Source organism: Triturus cristatus, chromosome 5_2 (assembly GCF_964204655.1).
Source record: "Triturus cristatus chromosome 5_2, aTriCri1.1, whole genome shotgun sequence".
NCBI lineage: Eukaryota > Metazoa > Chordata > Amphibia > Caudata > Salamandridae > Triturus > Triturus cristatus.
Genome location: NC_140588.1, coordinates 579,029,748 through 579,050,930, shown reverse-complemented (window position 1 = coordinate 579,050,930; position 21,183 = coordinate 579,029,748). Strand labels below are relative to the sequence as shown.

At 49.9% G+C, this 21,183-nt stretch overlaps 1 protein-coding gene across 2 annotated transcripts in view; it reads left to right on the top strand.

Moving 5' to 3' along the window:
* The first annotated feature begins 455 nt into the window (after positions 1-455).
* LOC146829025 (uncharacterized) overlaps positions 456-21,183 on the top strand; it is a 234,663-nt gene continuing 213,935 nt past the window's right edge. For both annotated transcript variants that reach the window (XM_085607667.1, XM_085607668.1), the window contains exon 1: positions 456-1,069. In XM_085607667.1, the coding sequence (XP_085463793.1) occupies positions 527-1,069 (543 nt within the window). In that variant the 5' untranslated portion in view covers positions 456-526. The remainder of the gene's footprint in view (positions 1,070-21,183) is intronic.

Genomic DNA, 21,183 nt, shown 5'->3' with positions numbered 1-21,183 from the left:
CCGTAAAAAGGATCCTCACGGACAACGGACGTGAGGTCCCAATTACGGACGGTCCGTGAAATTTACGGACGGTTGGTCACCCTACCGCCCTTACTACTCCCCTTTCCAGATTCGTGGGTAGCAGTCGCAGAACGCCTATCGGGTCAGTCCGGCTCAAATTTAGCTGCCTGGCGCGTGACTTTTTCAGGTCAGCTGTTCAGCCAGCAAGATATACCGAGGAACATACTTCGCTACTACGCCAGCCACCTGTTACTAAGACAAGTCGGTGTGAGTGTTTAGAACATTGTAAAGGCAGGTGCTGATTCCACCTCCAATGAGCACGTTGGGATTCTGTGCAAACCACTGGGATTGGCTGAGGTGCTCACAATGCCCCAATGCGAGCCAATCTTACGTATTACCAGATCTTCACATCCCTGACGTGACGACTGCCAGAACATGTTTAGACCATGGGATTGGCTAAATAGTGCGACCCGGAAGCACTGAAATGATGGCTAAATGTAGAACATGAGAAACTCAATAGCGGGCAATGGAGGTTGGGTTGAATGTACGGACGGTCGATGTAATTAGTGACCAAGTAGTGAAGCACGAAGCTGTAGAGGAACACCGAGAGCATATTTTGCGTGTACAGAAAAAGAGCCAGCAGGAGAATACAGTCGCTGTGCACGCAGAGCAGGAGAAGCACGACCCAAGATTGTATATTAAGAGGAAGGGAAAACCGGAGAGTGTTCTCCGACACCGAAAGCCCAGACGGACTCTGCAACGAAAATGCTCACAGAATGCTGTAGTAGATCTGCAGGGAAAGTGGCAGCGGGAACCGATGCTGAATGTTCATGGAGAGGGACAGTGGAACAATTCACTGTACTTGCAGGGAAAGGAGCACGAGGAACTTAAACTTGACCCACAGACAGAGGGGCATCAGGAGGATGGTGTGCACCTGCATGCAGAGGGGCAACATGTGTCTGGCCTCCCGGGCCAGGGGCAGCAGGAGTCTGGACTGCATCAACAGGGATCTGGGCAGGAAGAGTCTGGACGGGGTGTGCGGGCAAAGGGTCGCCAACAGCATACTCCGGTAATCACCAGCACTTCACACAAAAGCATCCATATTTGTCTCATCTTTAGATCTTGCTAGAGGGAGCTTTAGATGATAATGCATGTAAAGGAAACTTTGCAGCTCTGTGATGCGTCTAAGCCTTTTTGAAAGTCACTTGCACTTTAGAGGTAGGTGAGCCGACAAAATAACAGAGCGAACAGGGCCAAGGCGTTGGTGCTGTAAGAGCTATAACATGAGCCGAGCTGTCACCAAAATGGCATGTAAACTGTTCAACAAACGTCAAGTAAAATATGATACAAATACTTCAGCATTAAAAAGTGTATATTTGTTTAACTCATCGAAGCATTTCACTTTAGATTCGATCACTGCAGTAGTGATATTTTTTGGAAGTATAGTTTCTAAACCTGAGCTTAGAAATATTCATGGCCTCACCCTGCCGTAACAATGAAGCCATTAGTGAACCAATAGACAAGTCAGTTGTCATGTTCATTTGTATGTTATAGATGCAATTAATTGTGATGATCAAGGAAATGAGGCACCATGACTTAAGGAAGTTGCATAGGATCTAACAATTCGTCCAGTTCGTAATCCTGGTAGCCAGGATTAGACCCAGGTTTCCCATCTTTGGAGTTGAGCCACTAGATGGGGGTTTCTGTAATTTTTTTCATATCAAAGGTCAATGCTTTGCCTTTTTTTCTTTGTAGAGTGATATCCGTACCCTGAGTTAAATGCACATACTACCTAATCCAGTTAACAACAGAAAGGCTTTCTAGAAAATGGTTACTAAGATAAGAGGGGCAGCATGAAAAATCACATGAAGGATCAGCTCATTTTTGTCTGAAGGGTCTAAGATTACCTCAGTCTGAACCAGATCCAGGCATCTGGGTCAAGTCTTTAGTGGCTCATCCAACTCTACTGCATCGTGGCTTTCTGGTTGGTAGGATGAGATATTGCACTAGCTGTCCATACCCTAAAAACATCAAACAAAGAAGCCACTGGCCAATGTCCAATTTCGTTTGTCAGGCACAGAGATAGTGGTTTTGTTCTTAGTTCACGTGCCTGTCCCTATCCAGCATTTTGTTGGACACTGACACTGCAGTTCATCACAGAGATGAATTACATCCTCATCAGTCTTCCTTGCCACAATAATCACATATTGAGATTCAGCTACCTCACAGAACCCTCTAAACAAAATTAGCGCACAAGCGTCCCCATCCATTAGATTTGTTTTTTGGGTAGATTTGCTGGTAGACATTACTGGCCGTAAAATAGATGGAGTGGCTTCAGGAAGGCGCTGCAGAGTGAACGGCAGTACTGAAGTGTGTCAGGAACGACAGCAATGGCACCGCAGGCACATATTCTTAGCATAGCTGTAAGAATATGGAATGCGTAAGTGAGCCGCGATGTGTTAGGCAGAGGCAAGGCAATCGGGGAAACCGAGTGCATACGCCGTCCGCACAGTTTTCCGTTACTGGGCAATGAGGAAGCTGGCGAGATTCCTGGCGCCCTCGTTGCTTGGTGACTATTTAAACCGGCAACCAGGAAGTGGATTTATCCTGAGATTTTGCCGGTAGAATTATGGGGACTTCTGGCAGTGGACAGCAGGCCCTAGGGGTGAGCGCCAGACTCAGACTGGGGTTCTTTCATTGCAGGCCATACAGCTGATGATTCAGGCTGCAGTCGGTGTGGCGTTTAAGGACAGAGAGGGACCATCCTCTCCTAAGAGAAAGCATGTGGAACCATCTATCAATACACATGCTGATGGGGAGGTGGAATATATAAAAAGCAGATATGTGCAGGGGCAGGAATCAAAGTAGGTCCTAACGCATATCAAGGACAACATAGCTTTTACATTGCTTCGGGTATCAAAGGAATCTGAGGATTTCTTCATGCAGTACCAGCAAAGGGAGCCTGAGTCCCTACCGCTGCAGTCCCAAGTCCCAAGGGACTATTATAATTGAGGATGCCTCCCCATCGGCTCCTGTGGGCAAACTGGTGGAGACGATGGTTAGGAGATCTTATGCTGTTGCCAATTTCGCCATTAGAGCTTCTGTATTTTGTGTCGTACACTATTCAGCCATTGCTGAAGGGCAATCGGAGTGTGGCGGAGCTGATATAAGAAGGAGGGGAGTGTTAAAAATGGGGGTCTCTATTTGGCAATGGCTGGCCACTGTCCAAGTAGGGACCCTTCTTCCTAAGTCAGAGTAAGAGGGCTACACCCTTTGATAACCCCTGCTCAACCCTGTGGTAACGTAGCACGAGCAGCTAGGCTTATCTCAGAGGCAGTGTGTGAAGCATTTATGACCATACACAGTAACACAGTGAAGAACACTACAAAAGGACACCACACAAGTAGTTATAAAAAATAAGTATCTTTATATATAGACTTAACACACGACCAATAACTGTAAAAAGCCACAATACTATCAAATAGGATTACTCTTGAAATGCTGCAAAAATAATTCAAAGTGTGCAAAGAGGAGTTCAGTTCAAGACAGTGGTCTCTGCGACCCTTTTACTTACAAAGTACCTGGTTTCTGTAGCAAAACAACCAAAATGTCGCAAACGAGCTGTAGCGATGATTTTCCTCACGCGAGACCACCGATGCGTTGAATCCTTGCCGCAAGGGAGGATGATGGGCTGATCTGCAGAAGCGTGTGGGACAAAGCGACAAACTTCTTCACGCTAAGCCGGCGATGCGTTGAAAACCTTGCCGCAAGGGAGGATGATGCGCCGAGCCTGTTGCGTGTGCGACCTTGTTGCGATTAGAAGAAATGGCGCTCCGCGAATGAGCGCCAATCCGGGTGTGATGCGATTAAAAATGGCGGAGGCACGGCGCCCGCACTGCGATGTCGTGATGCGATGATCTCAATGCGATGATCCTTGGTTAGCGAGCACTCGACAGCCCGCAAACGTGCGATGCGATGATCTTTGGGTGTTAGCGAGCGCTTTGTGACCCGCAAGCGTGCGATGCAATGATCCTTGGTTTGCGAGCGCTCGGTGGCAGCAGCGCGATGATTTTTGTACGCTCTTCAGCTGCGGCGGCTCACAAATGGGCGTTAGCGATGATTTTCAGCACTCTCTTCTCCGTAGTAGAACTAGAGACCCTGGAACTCACAGGAGCCTCACCTGCAGATAGAAATCCTCGCTGGGAGGAATCAGGAGGCTGGTGGTGGAGTCTGATGTGCCTGAGACTCCAGCAGGAGGCTAGCTCTCTTCTAGCCCTTGGGTGAATGCTTTAGCAAGTTGAAATAAAAGTTCTCTTCAAAGTCCTTTTCCTCTTCTTCTAAGTCCAGTGAAAACTACTGCAGGCCAATCCAAGAAACAGCACACAAGCACAAGGACAGTCACCTCCTGCAGATTCCTTCAGTTACACGGACCGAGGTTCCCCTTGTTGTCCAGGAGCAATACCAATTGTAGGGGTTTCAGCACAGATATTTATACCCCAAAAGTCTTTGTTCTCAGAAGCTACAAGTCACTGAACCCAGCCAGAACGAGTTGTGCCCAGTCCTGGAGCACTTTGTTTACCAGGCTGCATCCTTCCTTTCAGAAAGAGGGGATCTGCCATCAGACTCACAGTAGGAGGTGGAGCCAGCATTCACCTTGCCAGGCACAGCCCTATTCAGGTCAAGGAGCTACCCCTCCCCATACTCCAATGCAGATCTCTCTATTCAACCCAGGTCTCACTCAGCCGGCCCTGTCCCTCCAAAACCAGACAGCCAATACACATAACAGCAGAGCACACTGGAAGGCTTAGGCAAGAAAATACCTACTTTCTAAAAGTGGTATTTTCAAACACAGAATATAAAAATAAACTTCACTAAAAGATGTATTTTAATATTCTGAGCTCAGGCATACTAAATTCGTTTTTCTACCATGTTCTTTGGGTCAGTTGGGACTATAGAATGTAATAGTCAAACCTCCCATTCTGGCCTATGGAGAACAGGTATCCTTACAGTAGTGAAAAACGAAATTGGGTGTAATTCACTACCAGGACATGCTACACACATCAGGGAATATCCTACCTTACACATACAGTGCACCCTACCATAGGAGTGACTCACATGATGCCAAGGGAAGGTTCAGGGGCTGGGAAGTGGGTGCACTTCACAGCCAAGATGGCAGTTCTGGACTGCACACAGACCATGCAGTGGCAGGTCTGAGACACACTTTACAAGCTGCTTCTGTGGGTGGCGCAACCCAGTGCTGCAGGCCCACCAGCAGCATTTGGTTTACCAGCCCTGGGCACACACAGGCCACACTAATAGGGACTAACAGGTAAACCAAATAAGCCAATCATGGATATACCAATTCACATGTCATATTTACACAGGGAGCATTCGCGCTGTGGCACTGAATGGCAGTGGCACAGCGCCCAGAGCATCTAATGCCAGCAAAAACAGAGGAGATAACAGCAAAAAATGGAAGGGAGACCCACGCCAATGGTGCCAGGTCTAACAGGGAGGATATTACGCCAACCTTGGCAATGATGGCGCAATATACCAGGATGCTTTCGGATAATTTGTTTAATACCTGGAGGGCAGCTGTGGCATCAGCAGGGGCTGCTGTTCAGGCCAGGAGACAGGTCTGGGTGGGGAATTGGAAGGCCGATGCAGGGCAGACAGCTTTACTGATGAAAATCCAGTTTTCTGGGATTAAATTGTTTGGCAGGGGTGTGGCCAAGGCAGCCAAGATGGTGGTTGCAGCTTGAGGCTGCTCTTAACCCCCTGCTCTCATGCATCAATATGCTGCCAGAGCATTCGCTCCTGAGGACTTGCTGTCCTCATTTCTATTTGTGGGCGACCCACGGCGGCTGGAATCGCTGCGACCAGAGCTTTGGCGGCACTGTAAGCAGCGTTTCCTGGCTTTGGCTGTGGTCGTGGGTTCTGTGGCCTGATGGCGATGGGCTGAGCCCGGTGCCGTGCTGGGAATGCAAGGCCGCCTGACTGTTGTTATGGGCTAAGGACAACTGGGAGCCCCTGGATACCCTGGCCCTGACTGGTAAGTGGAGCTCTGCCCCGCGAGAGAACGTATGGCATAATCCAGATCTTCGGCGGTCTCTGCAGAAGTGCTGAAGGTGCTCTGGGATTGAGGCTGGGCCTGAGCTGAGCATCAACTGCCGCTTGCGGCAGTTGGAGGACTGTGGTTGGGCCCCGGGGATATGTGACTGCCTCTGTTTCTGTCTTCCCCAGGGCTCGCCTAGGCACCACCAAGCAGCTGATTTTTGCAGTTGTGGCCCACCTATCCAGAGGTCTACAGCTGGCCCTGGCCCTTCAAGGATTGTGGCTTGGCCATGGGGGCTCCTGACCACCACTACTAGAGGGTGTGGCTCCTGCCCAAACTTTCTCCTCTTCCCCTGTGCTCATCCAGGCACCGCTGAGCTGGGGGAGGCTTCTGCTTCAAGAGTCTGTAGCCTTCTGCTTACCCAGTCTGGGGGCCAGCAGATGGGCCCTGGGAAGCAGTGAGTGCTGTTGCAGGTCAGTGCGGGGGGCGCCCACGAAGCAGTTTCGATGTCGACAAGCTCGAAGGGGGGTCCTCGTGTCTCGAAACTTGTTAGAGGACCAAGGCTGCAGCTCCCAGGGGGGTTTCCTCGCTCGTACGTTTTGTTTCAAGGGGCGCACTGCCCTAATTTTTTGGGGGACTGGGGCGATCATGGTGTGCCCTGGGCTGTCGTCATCTCTCTGCCCCGTTGAGGTGCTCTCTGTGACCTGTGTATCTCCTAGACGTCTGACTGTCCTTTGCTTTCGCTGGTTTGCCAGACTGGGTGGTGAGGGGTCGGCTGGTCTCTCCCCAAAGTGGGGGATTCCTGCCGATCTGCTTATGTGATGCGATCTTGGGCTGTGACAACCTTGGTCTGGAGACCCGTACGTTGACTTGCGGCTCTGTCCTGCCTGGCTCACACTTCCTGGTGCCCAGCCTGTTTTAACCTCCCTTTACTCCTGGAGGTGCTGTGGCTGCTCATGCTGCTGTGTGCAAGCGGGTTAAGTTGGACGTCTCTACATTTCACCCTTCCTTCACTGATCACTGTCTGCCACCTGCCCCATCGTGTACTGCACCCCGGCTGCTTCTGCTACCTACTGGTAAGTGGGCTGGGCAGGGATTCACTCTTCTACATGTCTCTTTGGACTTAATTTTCCATGTTTCATCATGGGTAAGGACAAAGCCCCACCACCTGCCCTGGCCCAGACCTAAGTGGATCGTTTCACTACATCACAGGTGGGGGCGTGGGTTCTCCAGGGGGCCCTCTGGGGCAGCCGACCCTGTGGAACAGACCTAACCAGACTTAGCCACTATTGTTAAGGCCATACAAGGCTCAAAAGCAGTCCTGGAGAACAGGGTTGATGAGGTCCAGATGGACGTATCAGTTCTCTACCAGTATCTCTGCAATGTGGCTGCCAGGGTTGGTGAGGCCGCACGCAGGGTGTCCTTAGTGGAAGACGATATGTCCATCCTGAAGCAGCAGGTGGCCGGACTCCTGACCTCGGTGGCAGCACTGTAGGAGTGGGAAGAGGATCCTGTGAACCTCTTTCATCACAATAACCTGTGCATAGTGGGCTTCCCGGAGTGCTCAGAGGCGACTAACTCTATAAGGTTCTTGGCGGATTGGATTTGTTTTTGGGTTGTGGAATCAGCTCTTTCGCCTTGGTTTGTAGTGGAGCGCGCTCACAGATCCTTGGCCCTGCACAACCCTCTCCCCGCACCCCACTTAGGGCCCCAGCGCATCCTCCGATAGCTCAGATCCTTAACTTTCAAGATTGCGGCGTGACTCTCAAGGAGGCCCATGGGCAGCCTGACCTCTGTTTTCAAAACACACTCACGTTATTTCTTGACTACACCAGGGTCGTCCAACAGCTCCCTCGCTCCTTTACAGAGGTCAAGCTAAAACGCTGGACATTAAACCTCCAATATATGCTCCTTTTGCCGGCGTAGCTAAAGGTCCTCTTTAACTCTAAATCCTTTTTCTTTCAATACTGCTGAAGAGGCCCGGGAATGGGTTGTGGAAAGGCAAGGAGGGACCCACCGGAGAACCCAGTGATGGAGCGTGCCGAGGCACTGCCCTACGCCCCCAAAGCCCCAGAGGAAACAGCGGACCTGTTCCTACAAGCCTCATGGTCATGACTGGGGCAGGCGTGATTCTTCAGGTTCAGAATCGGAGCCTCCTGCTCTCAAACCACGTCCGCTGCCACTCTTTAGAAAGCCGGGATGGCAGTGATTCTTCTTGTGCGGGCTTGTGCATGGCTTCAAGCAGTAGAAGGTGGTACAGATTACGGTCCTTGATGCTCAGGTTCTTGAGTTGGAGCGGCAAAGTCCCGGACAACGTGCCCCTGATCACGCTTGGCGCCTTACCATGGCTGGGGGCTATCTACTGTGCCTCGCTGCTTGGGACACCTGTCAGTGTTGTTGGGCCAGAGCACATAACGTATACGAGCACTGCGATAAGTCGGGGAGGCCTTATTTATTGACTCACCACCCACAACACTGTATCTCGCATCGTGCCGCAGCTGACTGATGCAGATGGTTGGCATCTGCCCTGGAACCCTGATATCTTGCAGTCTTTTGCGTCTATCAGACCTTTATGCCTGCAGACCCCACCCCTCTCAGGAGCTCAAGCACCCACTATTGCGTGACATTCTGCTCCGTGCATTTCCCCCTCCCTTGCTCAAGAGCTGGATGAACCCATTACAGAGGAGTAAATTTGCTCTATCCTCTCAGATATGCTGGTCGGCAAAACGCCCTGACGTGACATCTTCCCGATTGAGTATTACTAACAGTTTCATAGTGAATTGACCCCCCTTCCTGTTCAAACTCTATGTTGAAGTGGTCCAAACAGGTCTTTTTCCCCCTGACATGGACCATCCCTCCATAGTGGTCCTACCAAAGGAGCCCCCGTGAGAGGGGCTCCTTTTACAGACTGATCTCTTTGATTTAATACAGAAAAAAGCTTTGCTAAAATCCTGGCCAACCAGCTGTGACCCACCTAACCATACCTGATCTATCGCGACCAATGTGGCTTTATCCCCGGGTTCAGTACGAGACACTGTATCTGAAGAGTTCAAGTGGCCATCTCCAGGTTGGGTATGTCCCACCCTCCCGTGGCGTTGCTTCTCTTGGATTCTGAGAATGCTTTTGACACAGTGGATTTGTCCTTACTCGAAGCCGTACGTGCTCGCTTGGGTTTAGGAAAGACCTTATTGGTGTCCAGTGTTACAAACCATATGCCCAGGTCTGAATCAACGGCTGGCTGTTGGATAATTTCCCTATTAGACGGGGTATGCGCCATGGTTGTCCTCGGTCCCCGATATTGTTCGCCCTTGCAATTTAATCCCCTGGTGTGGCTCATCTGCTGTGACGCCCAGCTTCATGGGAGCTCGTGGGAAGAAGAGCCAGAGGAGAGGATCGCTGTTTATGCTGACAACATCCTGCTGTTTTTAGCTGGGACTTGTTGTCTCAAACTTCTTACTTTGTTTGGGGAGGCTTCGAGCCTCCAGGTGAACAATTCCAAATTCTTATTAGTTCCGATTGGGGGCAAAACTGGCACCTACCAATGGTAGTCTGATATCCCATTGCAACATCTTTTTTTCAGGTACTTGGGGTTCCACGTTTCCCTGCTTCCTGATCTCACAAGGCACCTTAATTTAGCCCGCTGGTGTCCAAAACGAAAAGTGATATACAGAAGTGGTCACAGCTCCCTCTGCATGTGATGGGTCTTATCACCCTCTTTTAAATGATGATCCTCCCCCGCTTCCTTTACATATTTCAGCATTTCCCACTCCCAATCCCCCCCAAGCTGTTTCCATGCTCTTAATTTCACTCTCAGCTCCTTTCTTTGGTCGGGTGGCTGTTCCCGTCTAGTGTTTCACAGTGGCCACCAGTCTCCCTATGATGGTGGGCTGGGGATGGTGGACCTCCATTGCTACTATCTGGCCTCCCAATTGGTTGTAGTCAATGATTGGTTTAATGGCTGATGAGATGATCTGACATATCGGGGGGAGCATTCAGCTCCAAGTCTCGACTGCATTATGGACATGCAATATGCCGCTCCACTACCCGACAGCCTCCCTGATATTACCTGTGTGAGTTTTCTTTGCTGGTGCTGGCGCTTCATAGGCTGGAACGGCACATTGAAATGGATGATTCCCCTGTGGAAGGGGTGCTGGCCTCATCATTCTGCTGGCTTAGAGGGCTTCCATAAAAAGGATGTGATCGGCATCTCTGTCCTTTGCGATGTTAGGGTGGGGAAACATATTTTGCCCTTCCAAGAACTACAAGCTCGTTATGAGCTCAACCAAAAACAATTCCATAAGTGCCTCATGTACTCATAGCTAACATACCTCCAGACACTGTAATCCCGTAATTCAGTCCCTTGGAGGCCAAGTTGTTGATGGGTATTATTTGCAGAGGCACAATCTCCCAGGTTTACTAGTCACTCATTGTGAACGCTCCTCATGCTTTTGAGAAGCTTTGACTCTGCTGGGGGAGGGGGGTGTTGGGTTGGGGAGCTTGCTGAGTCTGTTTGAAGGGAGGATCGGTTGGCCCTGTGCATGCTGACTATCTCTGCTCATCTTCGACTGATTAAATTGAATTACTTGCATGCAACATACCTTACCCTGATATGATTGCATAGGGCAGGCAGAATTCCTCACCTGGTCTGCTTTTGGTGCTCAGAAGCTCCAGCTGACTTCTATCATGTCTGGGTTTGCTCGGTCATCTCCGTGTATTGGCAGCGGGTGTGTAGCAAGATCTTGATTTGACCCCTAGGATAGCCCTATTGGGGATGGCTGATGAACTGGGTTGCTCCTGGTCTGACCCTTAGTGGGTGTCCCTGATGTGGTGGCTAAGAGAGATATTAGTGGGTGATGGAACTCCCCCAGCACCTCGGCCTTGCCGGAGTGGGGGCTGGAGTGGACAGGTGCACTCAACTTGAAATGTCTGTTTACATTGACCATGGTTGCACACAGAAGCAAGACAAGATATGGACTTGGACAGTGATTTATCTACAGTTGGTTGCATTGTGACAGTGAAATGCGAATGGTAATGTATCTTCTTGCCTGGTGGTTTCAAAACTAATAAAAATGTGTCATAAAAATTGTTCAGTGCACCATTGCATTGGAGAAAATGGTGAAGAAGTCAGTTGAGGACAGGAAACTATTGGCCCTGGCTAAGTCATCAAGAGGTAGGTTCACTGGTGGCAAGAGGGCTTTTTGGGAGTCAACGGTTTCTAGGGGCAACCAGCCCTTTCATTGAAGATAACGCAGTCAGGGTGTCTCTTTTCGGGATAAATCCCGGTCTCATCAGTCAGATGGTGAGGCACGCCAGCAGACAAAATCCTGGCTATCTGCACAGCCCCAACATAGTGATTCCCGTTGGAGGGAGATTGACAAAGTTTCTGGAGAATTGGAAAGGGTTAATCACTGACCAGTGGGTGTTAATGATCACTGAGAAGGGCTACTTTATAGTTTTCGATTCTCCACCCCCAGACTTTTTTGTGCGCACCCCCCTTCCAACCAGTCCTGTGAAGAGGGTTGCCCTGGTGACTGGTATTCAAGACCTTCTTTCAAAAAATGCAATAAAATTAGTTTCTCGCCATCTGAAGGGTCAAGGAGTATATTCAATTTTCTTCATGGTAAGGAAAGCGTCAAGGGTTTTCAGGCTAGTGTTTGACTTAAATAGGGTCAATTCTTTTATTCGTCATGTTCAGTTCAAAATGTTGTGTTTACATAAGATTTTTCCCTTTCTGAATCAGTGGGAGGTGGTGGCATAGGTGGATCTATTGGATGCATATCTCCATGTGCCGATCCATCCGTCCTCCAAAGGTTTCTCAAGTTTTGCATGGGATCAGATCATTACCAATTCCAGGTACTCCCTTTTGGGTTGCCTTCTTCCCGAGGGTTTTCACAAAAACATTGGCACCTTTTGTGGAGATAAATAAGGAGGGAATACAGGTTTTTCCATATCTGGATGATTGGCTAATATCTGCCTCTTCTTTTTCTAAGGCAACCAGTCACATCCAGGATACTGGAGGTTCATGGTTTCCTCATCAACATCAGGAAATCTTGTCTAGTCCCAAAGCAGGGACTATTCATTGGAAGTCACCTGGACATGGTCAAGGGACAGGTCTATTCCCAGTAGAAAGGAGATAAACTATAAAGAAAGAGATGGGGAGTCTGCTCGGTCAAAGTTCAGCTCCAGTGTCCCTGTGGTTGAGGTTATGGGGGTTGATGGCGGCAGTGATCAATGTTCTTCTGTGGGTACATTTGCACATGTACCCCCAGATCAACCATCTGCTGGCACATTGGTCCCCATGCTCCAACATTTAGGATGTACCAGTCGGAGTTTCTCTGCAGATCAGGGACTATTTGGAGTGGTGGTTACATGATAACAATCAGGCCTTGAAAAATCATAAAAATTTTACTATACGTGCAAGCCGAGTGACCTGTAAAGTGGTCTTAAATTGTGTGATCATAGGCAAATATTTTATTTTACGGTCACCCTTTTCTTTATTCTCACACATGAGTGCACCTTCAAATATGTAAGTTTAGCATGACTGCTTTACAAAACAAAACTCTTTTGTTAGATTAAATAGAATAAACGTTTGGTCCATGAGTAATAAGAAGCTAGCTCATGAGTCCATGAGTAATAAGAAGCTAGGGTATGCATGATCCCTGACTTGCCTCTCAAATTACAAATAACATTTCCATCACGGCAGGAGTTTTTCTCAGTTCATTTTTAAACACTCCCTTTTAATAAAAATATAACTAAAGCATGATGTGGTAGCACACTGTTATTTACAGACAGTAAATTTCCAAGAAATGGCCAAAAACCTTACCACTACCATAGAGCTTCGCTGATAAAACTATATAGTGTATTAACGCTCTGTGAAAATTGGGTTTCAGAAAACATTTATCATTTGCACATCACCAAGTAAAATGTTCTGGTGTGCTTTTCATCCTATTAAAATATTTTTTTAAACACACGGAAGTACAGAAAATGGGCTTTCACAACTAATGAAATATATTTTGAAATGTTTGTACAGTTTACATAGCTATTTAAATGTGTGGTAGGAAAAACCTGATACCCTACAGCCTTTCATTTCACACTTCGTACAGCAGGTCAGACAGTTCACGTTACAAAAATCTGGAACTCTGCTGTCAAAGAAGGAAAAGTAATTGTAAACTGACTTCTGAGCTCTGCCTCTGAACACAGAGCAACTGTTGTTTGTCAACTCGCCAGAACGTGCGAGTAGGTCCTTAATCTAGCTCGACCTGATAAAATCTCACTCGCCATAGCGAGTGGGCAAGTAGAGTTTTTGAAGCCTGACAATGTGACTGGGCGACTTCCATCTCATGTGACTTCATCTCCGGTGGTTACTGCAGATACCAGCAAGTTGGGATGGGGGGGCGGCAACAACTTTGGACTCTTGGCCTGCACAGGGGAAGTGGGACCATCTGCAGTCTGGTTGCTCCTTAAACTATAGGGAACTGAAGGCAGTCCATTTGACCTGTCTGAAGTTTGTGTCATACCTCAAAGGTGACCATGTTCAAGTCTGAACAGGCAATCAGGTGGCGATGGGGTATTTATACCACCAAGGTTGTTGCAGGGTGCACTCTCTGTGGCTTCTGACTCAGTAGACAATGTTATGGGAGGAGAGCATTCTGTTGTCCCTGAAGGCAGTGCATCTCCCATGGAGAGAGAATTGGGCTGCAGACCACCTGAGCAAGGTGTTTCTCCAGGTGGGCTTGATTTCATTGACTAAGGGAGGTGTTCCAACTGTTGCAGAGGAGGTGTTTTAGTGTCTGACTGTGGATCTGTTTGCAGACTAGGACAGTGCTCTTCTTCCACGCTTCTGCACAATTATTCCTTACAGAGAAGCATAGAGGACGGATGCAATGTCATTCAGGTGGACGGGGGAACTACTGTATGCATTCCCACTGATTCCGATGATTGCCAGGGTGTTGGACAAGATAAGACAGTACAAGGACTGTGTGCTGTTAGTGGTACCGGGGTGGATCAGATGACCTTGGTATCTTGTTTTGGAGGACAAGCTGCCAGAACAAGGGAGACCCCCTATGTGGGGTCCCCCTACCTTTGAGGTCAGTTCCCCACCTCTCAAGGTTGCTGAGGCCCCTTTGCAGACATAGGGCCAGAGCCCTTCCCTACTGGTGGTGCAGTGTGGAAGTGCTCGCACCCTTCCTACATCTCGTAGGAAGTTGCGCTTAGCTGAGGGGTGAGATGGATCGTCCGCTTATCACGACAAGTGGTGGGTGCACTAGCACGAACGTTGTGCTGGGCCTGGCTGTATAGTGCAGGTTGGCCTGAACCCTTCAGCCAGTTATGGTTCTAGGCCCCTGCTACCAGCCTGCCAAGACGGGCTGGTGTGCACATTGGCACCAAGGAAGTACTTAGCGTGAATCTGGACCACCATTGTTGGCCAAATAGCGCACAGACAGTATGGGTGTCCAGGAACCCAGGGCCGCCGGGCTGCCACTCTAAGCCAGTGTGCGTGCTGGTTCTTGTGTGGAACCTCAAGGCTCCGGGCCCTTTCCCACTGTACTGCAGTGTGAAAATTTTTTAAGCACCATTCCAACACATGTTAAGAACTGGTGCGGACATGATGTTTGTAAACGTAGGTCAAGCCTGCCTTTTCGGCCTGGGTGCGCACTTGCACTTCTCGTGTGGTTTTTACCTACATGTCTGACTTGCTATTGCACGCCAGTGTGTGCTCTTATGTGAACTATGCGTTTTTAACATATGTCTGACCTGCCACAGCAGATCTGTGGGAGCGCCCTTGCATGTGGACTCCAGCTGGCCTGTAACAAACCCGGTCAAGCCGGAGGGAGGGCTTTCACCTCCACTCCGATGGATGGTGAAGGCCCGGGCAGGCACCCAGGGGTGTTCACTGTCCAGGTAGTACAAAAGACCTTACTGAGGAGGCTTGGCCTTCCCTTAAGTTAACATGGGAAAGGGGTTCACTAGGCCGAACCCATTCCAATGGTAACAGTGGCCTTGGCATATCTTGCGCATAAATGCCACGTATGGAACATTAGCATGTCTGTTCATCAAACTCTTGGTGTGCCATGGTGTTTGGCACCGGTCAACACCGGAGGCAATGGGAGCATTTCTGGGGATTCCCCAGCGACAGCCATGAACCATTGTGCATGCAATGAGATAGCCGAACCTATGTGATTTGTGGGCCTGGCGGAATATATGCGGGGCAGAAATTATGCCACCTGGCCTCTGGTGCCAGATCGCGTCCGCCATAAAGATAGAGATATGCATTCTGCGGCCTCATGGCAGACAGGATGGAGAATTTACGGGACACATCTGCGGTTCAAAGGAATACCCTTTGAACCTTCCCACATCTTCAAAGGCCCAATAGGATATAACTCCCCAGCGCCACTCCACCGAGTGGAGAGAACCACTTGTAAGGACGCAGGACCATAGAACCTGGACTGCGTGGTGCACATTGCCAGAGGACTCTGTTGTGCACATGGAAGGTAACTGCCCATGGAAAGGACCGCATGCCTTCATGTATTGTGGCTGACCTCGGCCCACGACCTGCTGACTTGTGACACCCTGAAGTGGGCTCCCAAGGACCAGTTGGCTGGTCTCCTGTTCTCTTGGAGGTCTCGGGGTGTAGGAGAGTAGATCTGCCTCTTGTGTTGCCCCCACTTTTTTTCTGATGTTTACACTGGTTTCTGGCTATAGTCTGGCTGGGACCCTGCTAATCAGGGCCCCAGCCTCGCTGTTCTCTCTAAACAACTTGGAGTGCATATTAGGTGCACTAGTGAATGGATACTGTGGTGCCTTATGAGTCCCTAATATATGGTACCTTAGGTACCAAGGGCATAGGTACTTCACAGGCCTACCAGGGGTTGAAGCATGTATTATGCCACCCCTGGGAAGCAGACTAAATATGACACCACAGGCCTGCTACTGCAGCCTGGGGGAGGTAGTGCTAACACTCCTCACTGAGATATAGGTTCACTATATCTCTCCTGCACACACATTTAAACCTATCTGTCACCCTAAGGCAGGCCCTATCAATCCTGAGAGCAGGGTGCTTGGTTTCCATGTGAGGGGGTGCTTCTGCCTGAGCAGGGCCCCTCTGCAGCTCTCAGAGTCTATTCTCTGTTGCTGTTTGGGAATGCGGTCAAACCATATACTCTTAAGTGCATTATAACCTTGCGGTAAATGCTAACTTTGGGATGGTTGCATCAAAACTTGTCGTGTTTGGTGTCAAACGCTTTGGAATCATACCCCCACACCAGTAACTGGTGTGGGAGTATGATCCCACCCTTCTAGAGGGATAGACATGTACCTACAGTGGAAACGAAGTAGAATCCTGAAGAGCCCTGGCATCACAAAATGGATGCCACCAGTCACAGACACTGGGCTGCCCTCCTGTTGATGACCGAAACTCGCAGTGGAGGAGGCCCAACAATAGGTATCCTGTCACAGGGTGGTGTGGCCACCTCCCAGACAGGGTTTAGTGTATTGGAGCTGGGTGGGTACACTCCTAGAGTGCTTTGAAGGCCTGCACTGGGGAGCAGGACTTCAAAGCATACACCAGTTCAAACCGGCTCAGGGGCTACCTGCCCCTGCTCTGGTGCGAAACTGGAGAAAGGGAAGTGGGTGTAGCCACCCACTCCCCTGACCCTCCCATAGGTGGGGTCATAGAGCTAGTCCCTCCCTTCCTTTCAGTATAAGTTAGGGAACCCTTGCCATTGCAAACTAGATATCCCTGGACGACGCTCTGAAGAAGAATCCTGGACCTTCGACGTTCCACTACCTCTGGAAGACTGAAGAATCTCCCTTGGAGTCAAGGAGTGACTCCCCTGCTTGGCAGGCACCAAATCTTTCAATCAACGGTGGCAAACATTCCCGCTCCCGCCGGATTCCGAAGTCCCTGCAGCCCAGGAAGAGGATTTCCTGACTTCTCCAAGGCCATCGAGAGTCCCCAGCGACGCTGAGGCAAGTGGACCCCACGAGTGACGAGGAACCGCAATCCCTGGGTACCGTGCACTATTTTCGAGTGCAACCTCTTCACGACGTTCTACGAACCTGTGCTTTGGGCCACGTGTGGTCCAAGCCTCCAGTAGGATTTCCACCGAAGATCAGAGGCCTACCCCGTCCCGAGTGACCGTGGGCCCCTGTTGAGTGAATCCTCCCACGGCGTCTTCGCGATCCCTTGCCGGTTGGCTTGTGGGTCCCCAGAAGACTTTTCTACCGTTCCAAAGGGCTCCCCTGGTTGCTCCAGGCCTGCCCTGACTTACCCTGGCTGGGTGAGTCCCTCAGACCTTGCTGGTCTGCACCGCTGACTTTTTATCCTTTCTACAAGACTTGCTGTTACCAAGGCTTGTTGGCTCCAATCTGGTCACCGACACCGCAGTAAGCTGCAGACTTCGTGGGACACGCCGAATCCAGCTCCTGGTCGTCGTCGACACCTCCTGGACCTCGTGGCTGAAGAGTCAAGACACCTGTGATCACCTGAAATCATCCGACGACTGTGGGCATCCAGCTTCCTTGCGCCGGGTCACTGCCAAGTGACTTTGAACACTATCCCCCTATGCTTTCAGGTCTTCCTTCTTCTGAATCCAGCCTTGGATTCCACCGGACACTTCTCCTGTCTTCACAAGCAGCAAGTCTTCTTTGGCTTCCATTGAAAACGATGCCGCGACCCGACACCAAAAAACACCTATGCACCCGGCTTCCCTGGGTGAGGTAACTCCAGCACTACGGTGCGCCTGTGTGTGTTGGCTCTAGAACTACTTACCCTATAAGTGACTTGCTTGTAGACTCTCCCAAAGTATCCTAAAACTTTAAACTCCAACCGCGACTTGCTCCATTGAAGTCAATTGGGATCCGCGGCTGTGTTCTCACACTGCATGCGTCTCCCGTGGGTCCTTTACTTACCTGCCTTGGGTGGATTAGTGAGGCCCCAGTGCTTCTGAAGGCCCTAGGCCTTGTCCCTTCTCAAGTCGTTGTTCTTAAGTCTCTTTTTTAGTATATGGTCTGGTACGCCCCTAGGGCCCCAGCCATATTTATGCTTAATTTATTGTGAAACGTTGATTTGTGCATATGTTCCTGACTTCTAATCTCATAAAGAGATTAGTAGAGTGTGTCTAGTAATAAATACATATATATTTGATATATATACCTGTGTGGTGTTCTTTCATTTAGTGATTCAAGAGATTATAAGGTAAAACAAGCTACTTTACATTCCTCCAAGACTTAGCCTGAAGGCTGCTCTCCACAGCTACCACTAGGATAGCTTTCTTTAAAAGGTTGTCTTAAACCTATCTACCATAAGAGTCGAATTGTACTGGTGCAAAGTGTCCACTTTAACTAGTCAACAGCATATACCAGGCCAACTTCTCACACGGGGACATCAAAGATCTCTTACGAGGGGCCCACACCATCTACCGGTGACCTCTAGAGAGCGGTGCCCTCTAAGACCCCACATCGCCTGCTGAAAGATGGACAGCGCGGTGTGAGCTTGAAACTACAGAACTATGCCTGGAGACTGGAGAGCCTAGTGCAGAGCTCAAGACATTGCCTGCATTTATGGTGCAGTGGCTCCTGTACTGCAGGTACACTGGCATGCATATGCGGCTTGATGGTGGTGAGTGGATTCACTGGTTGTGGGATTTAAAGTGGCCCACTTTGCCGCATTTCTCTCATGCACCACGCGACTGCATGCTCATTGCTGATTCACAGGTTATAACCCTCAGAGGTGGGGGGCGCACCCATTGCAGGGTCTCATTCTAACTCGTGAGGCACTGCTGAACTTGTGCCTGTGTGTGTGTCTGGAATTGTATGGTGCAACCAACATCAAGGTGTGTCGGACATAGTGCCTCATTTCCAGGGAGGTACGGAATTGCAACTCTACTTCGTGTAACCTAAAGTGTCTGGTGCAACTCATTGTCGTGGGCCAGACCCTGTGCCTGGTTTGCCAATGCACCACTTGGTTCAGCGTGTACTGGATGGGGTGCCTCCTTAGGCCGAGAGGCTCCCTGGTGTGTTGTTTCCCATTCGCTGCTTGTTCCCTTACTGGCCCCATTATGGTGGACCAACTGCCCTCTCTTCATCTGACCCTTCCAAACACTTTGTGGTGCCAGGTAGTAGTGAGAGGAATTGAACAGTCTGGAGGGACACTTCCAAGAAGGTTCGGGAGCAGGTCAAGAGTCTACGTGAAACCCCTGTGCTTCACAGAACTGGGCTGGTGCCAGAAGGCACTGGTTGACTCCGTTTGTAACTAATTGTTGCTTGTGGTCCATTTCTGCTTTGCAACTTGTTGGTGAACTTCCTGAGTGACGCCAAGACTCTTTGTTTATGTCTACCGTCTATCCCCACCTGCTTTTCAGAGACCCAGACAACGTGTTACCTCAGCCATGAGCGGCCCCTTGTGTCCGTAGGGAGGGGCTAGTGAACTTCCATCTGGGGTGTCTGCGACACTGGAGGTGAACTGTAGGGTGGCAGGAGACTTGGAGGAACGGGCTCTGCAGCATGTTATTTTTTGACCTCCTTTTTATCAGTGGCAGTGCATTAGGGTGTTGGTGCTTATGAGTGTCAAAGTGCCCATACGAACCGAGCTGGTACCTGTCGCACTGCATAGTGGTGCAAAGTGAGTGTAAGTGTGCGTGAGTGACCATCTGGGGGCCACCTGTGCTTCTTGACACTGGTCAGCAGAGTTGTAATTGTAATTGTAATGGTATTTGTAGAGCGCGATTGCTGCCCATGGGCGTCCAAGCGCTAAGCTGACCAGAAGTGACGGAGGAGGTGCTATGGTACAGTGGGTTTGTCAAACAGCCATGTTTTTAAGTTTTTGCGGAATGATAGAAGATTTGAGTTGGACCGGAGTGGGAGGGGAAGGTCGTTCCAGAGCCTGGCGGTATTCAGCGAGAACATTCTTCCCCCTGCTCTGGCTCGCTTTACTCTGGGAATGACGGCAAGGAAGGCCTCCTTTGATCGTAGGTTCCGGTTGGGATGGTAGGGGTTAACAAGATTTCTGTTGATCGCTGGGCTTGTGTTCCAGAAAGTGCGGTGCGCCAGGCACAGTGCTTTGAAGGCTATCCTCTGCCTCACTGGCAGCCAGTGGAGAATTTTTAGGGCAGGTTTAGCAGACTGAGTGCGCGGGATTTCTAGCAAGGAACGAGCTGCACAGTTCTGGACAACCTGCAGTTTTCGAAGTGTAAACTCAGGTGCCCCCATGTATAGGGCATTGTTCGAGTCAAGGCGAGACTGGATTAGCCCTTGGACCGCAACCTTTTTGGCTTCTAGTGGCAGCAGTGGAAGAACCTTCCTCAAGGTTCTTAGAAGGCCAAAGCATGTGGCAGATAGTTTAGTGGCCTGGGTGGAGAAGGAGAGTTTGCTGTCCAACCATACTCCCAGGCTCTTCACGCTTTCCTTTGGGGTGGGGGGGGGACCCAGTGCATTAGGCCACAGGGAGGTGAATGGAACTGGAGAAGGTGGGCCTAGGAGCATGAGTTCCGTCTTATCTCCATTTAATTTAAGGGAGGAGTTGGTCATCCAACCCTTTATGTCCTCTAGGCAGTGTAGCAGATCGGCAGGGGAGCACTTACTGTTCTCGGTGGCCAGCGAGACCACCAGCTGGGTGTCGTCGGCGTATGACACGATTTTGATGCCATGTGGTTCGACGACACTTGCCAGCGGCCTCATGTAGACGTTGAACAGCACAGGGCTCAGGGAAGAGCCCTGTGGTACTCCGCAGCTCAGGGGTTTGCTTGAGGATACTGTTACACCGTCGAAGATCTGAAACGACCTCCCAGACAGAAAGGATTCCAGCCACCTTAAAGCGTCACCTGAAACCGTTGTTCTTTGCCAGAAGCCCTTTACCTCTCAACGGTGGGTTTATCGCCGTGGTCTTGTCCTGCGGTGCTGCTAAAAGTGTTATAATTCTGTGTATACACATATTACTGTTATTATTGTAGCCCGGGGTACACCCTATAGCCGGGTGAAATAGCATGATTAGGATTGTGAGGGTAATCCCAGGAATAAGGGAGAATAGAGAGGAGTACTGTCCCAACACTTGGTGACAGTCCCTCTGCTGTTCAGGAGATAGTTTAGGGGAATGGAATACTCCCTCCTCAGACCCATCTTTCTCCTTGTAG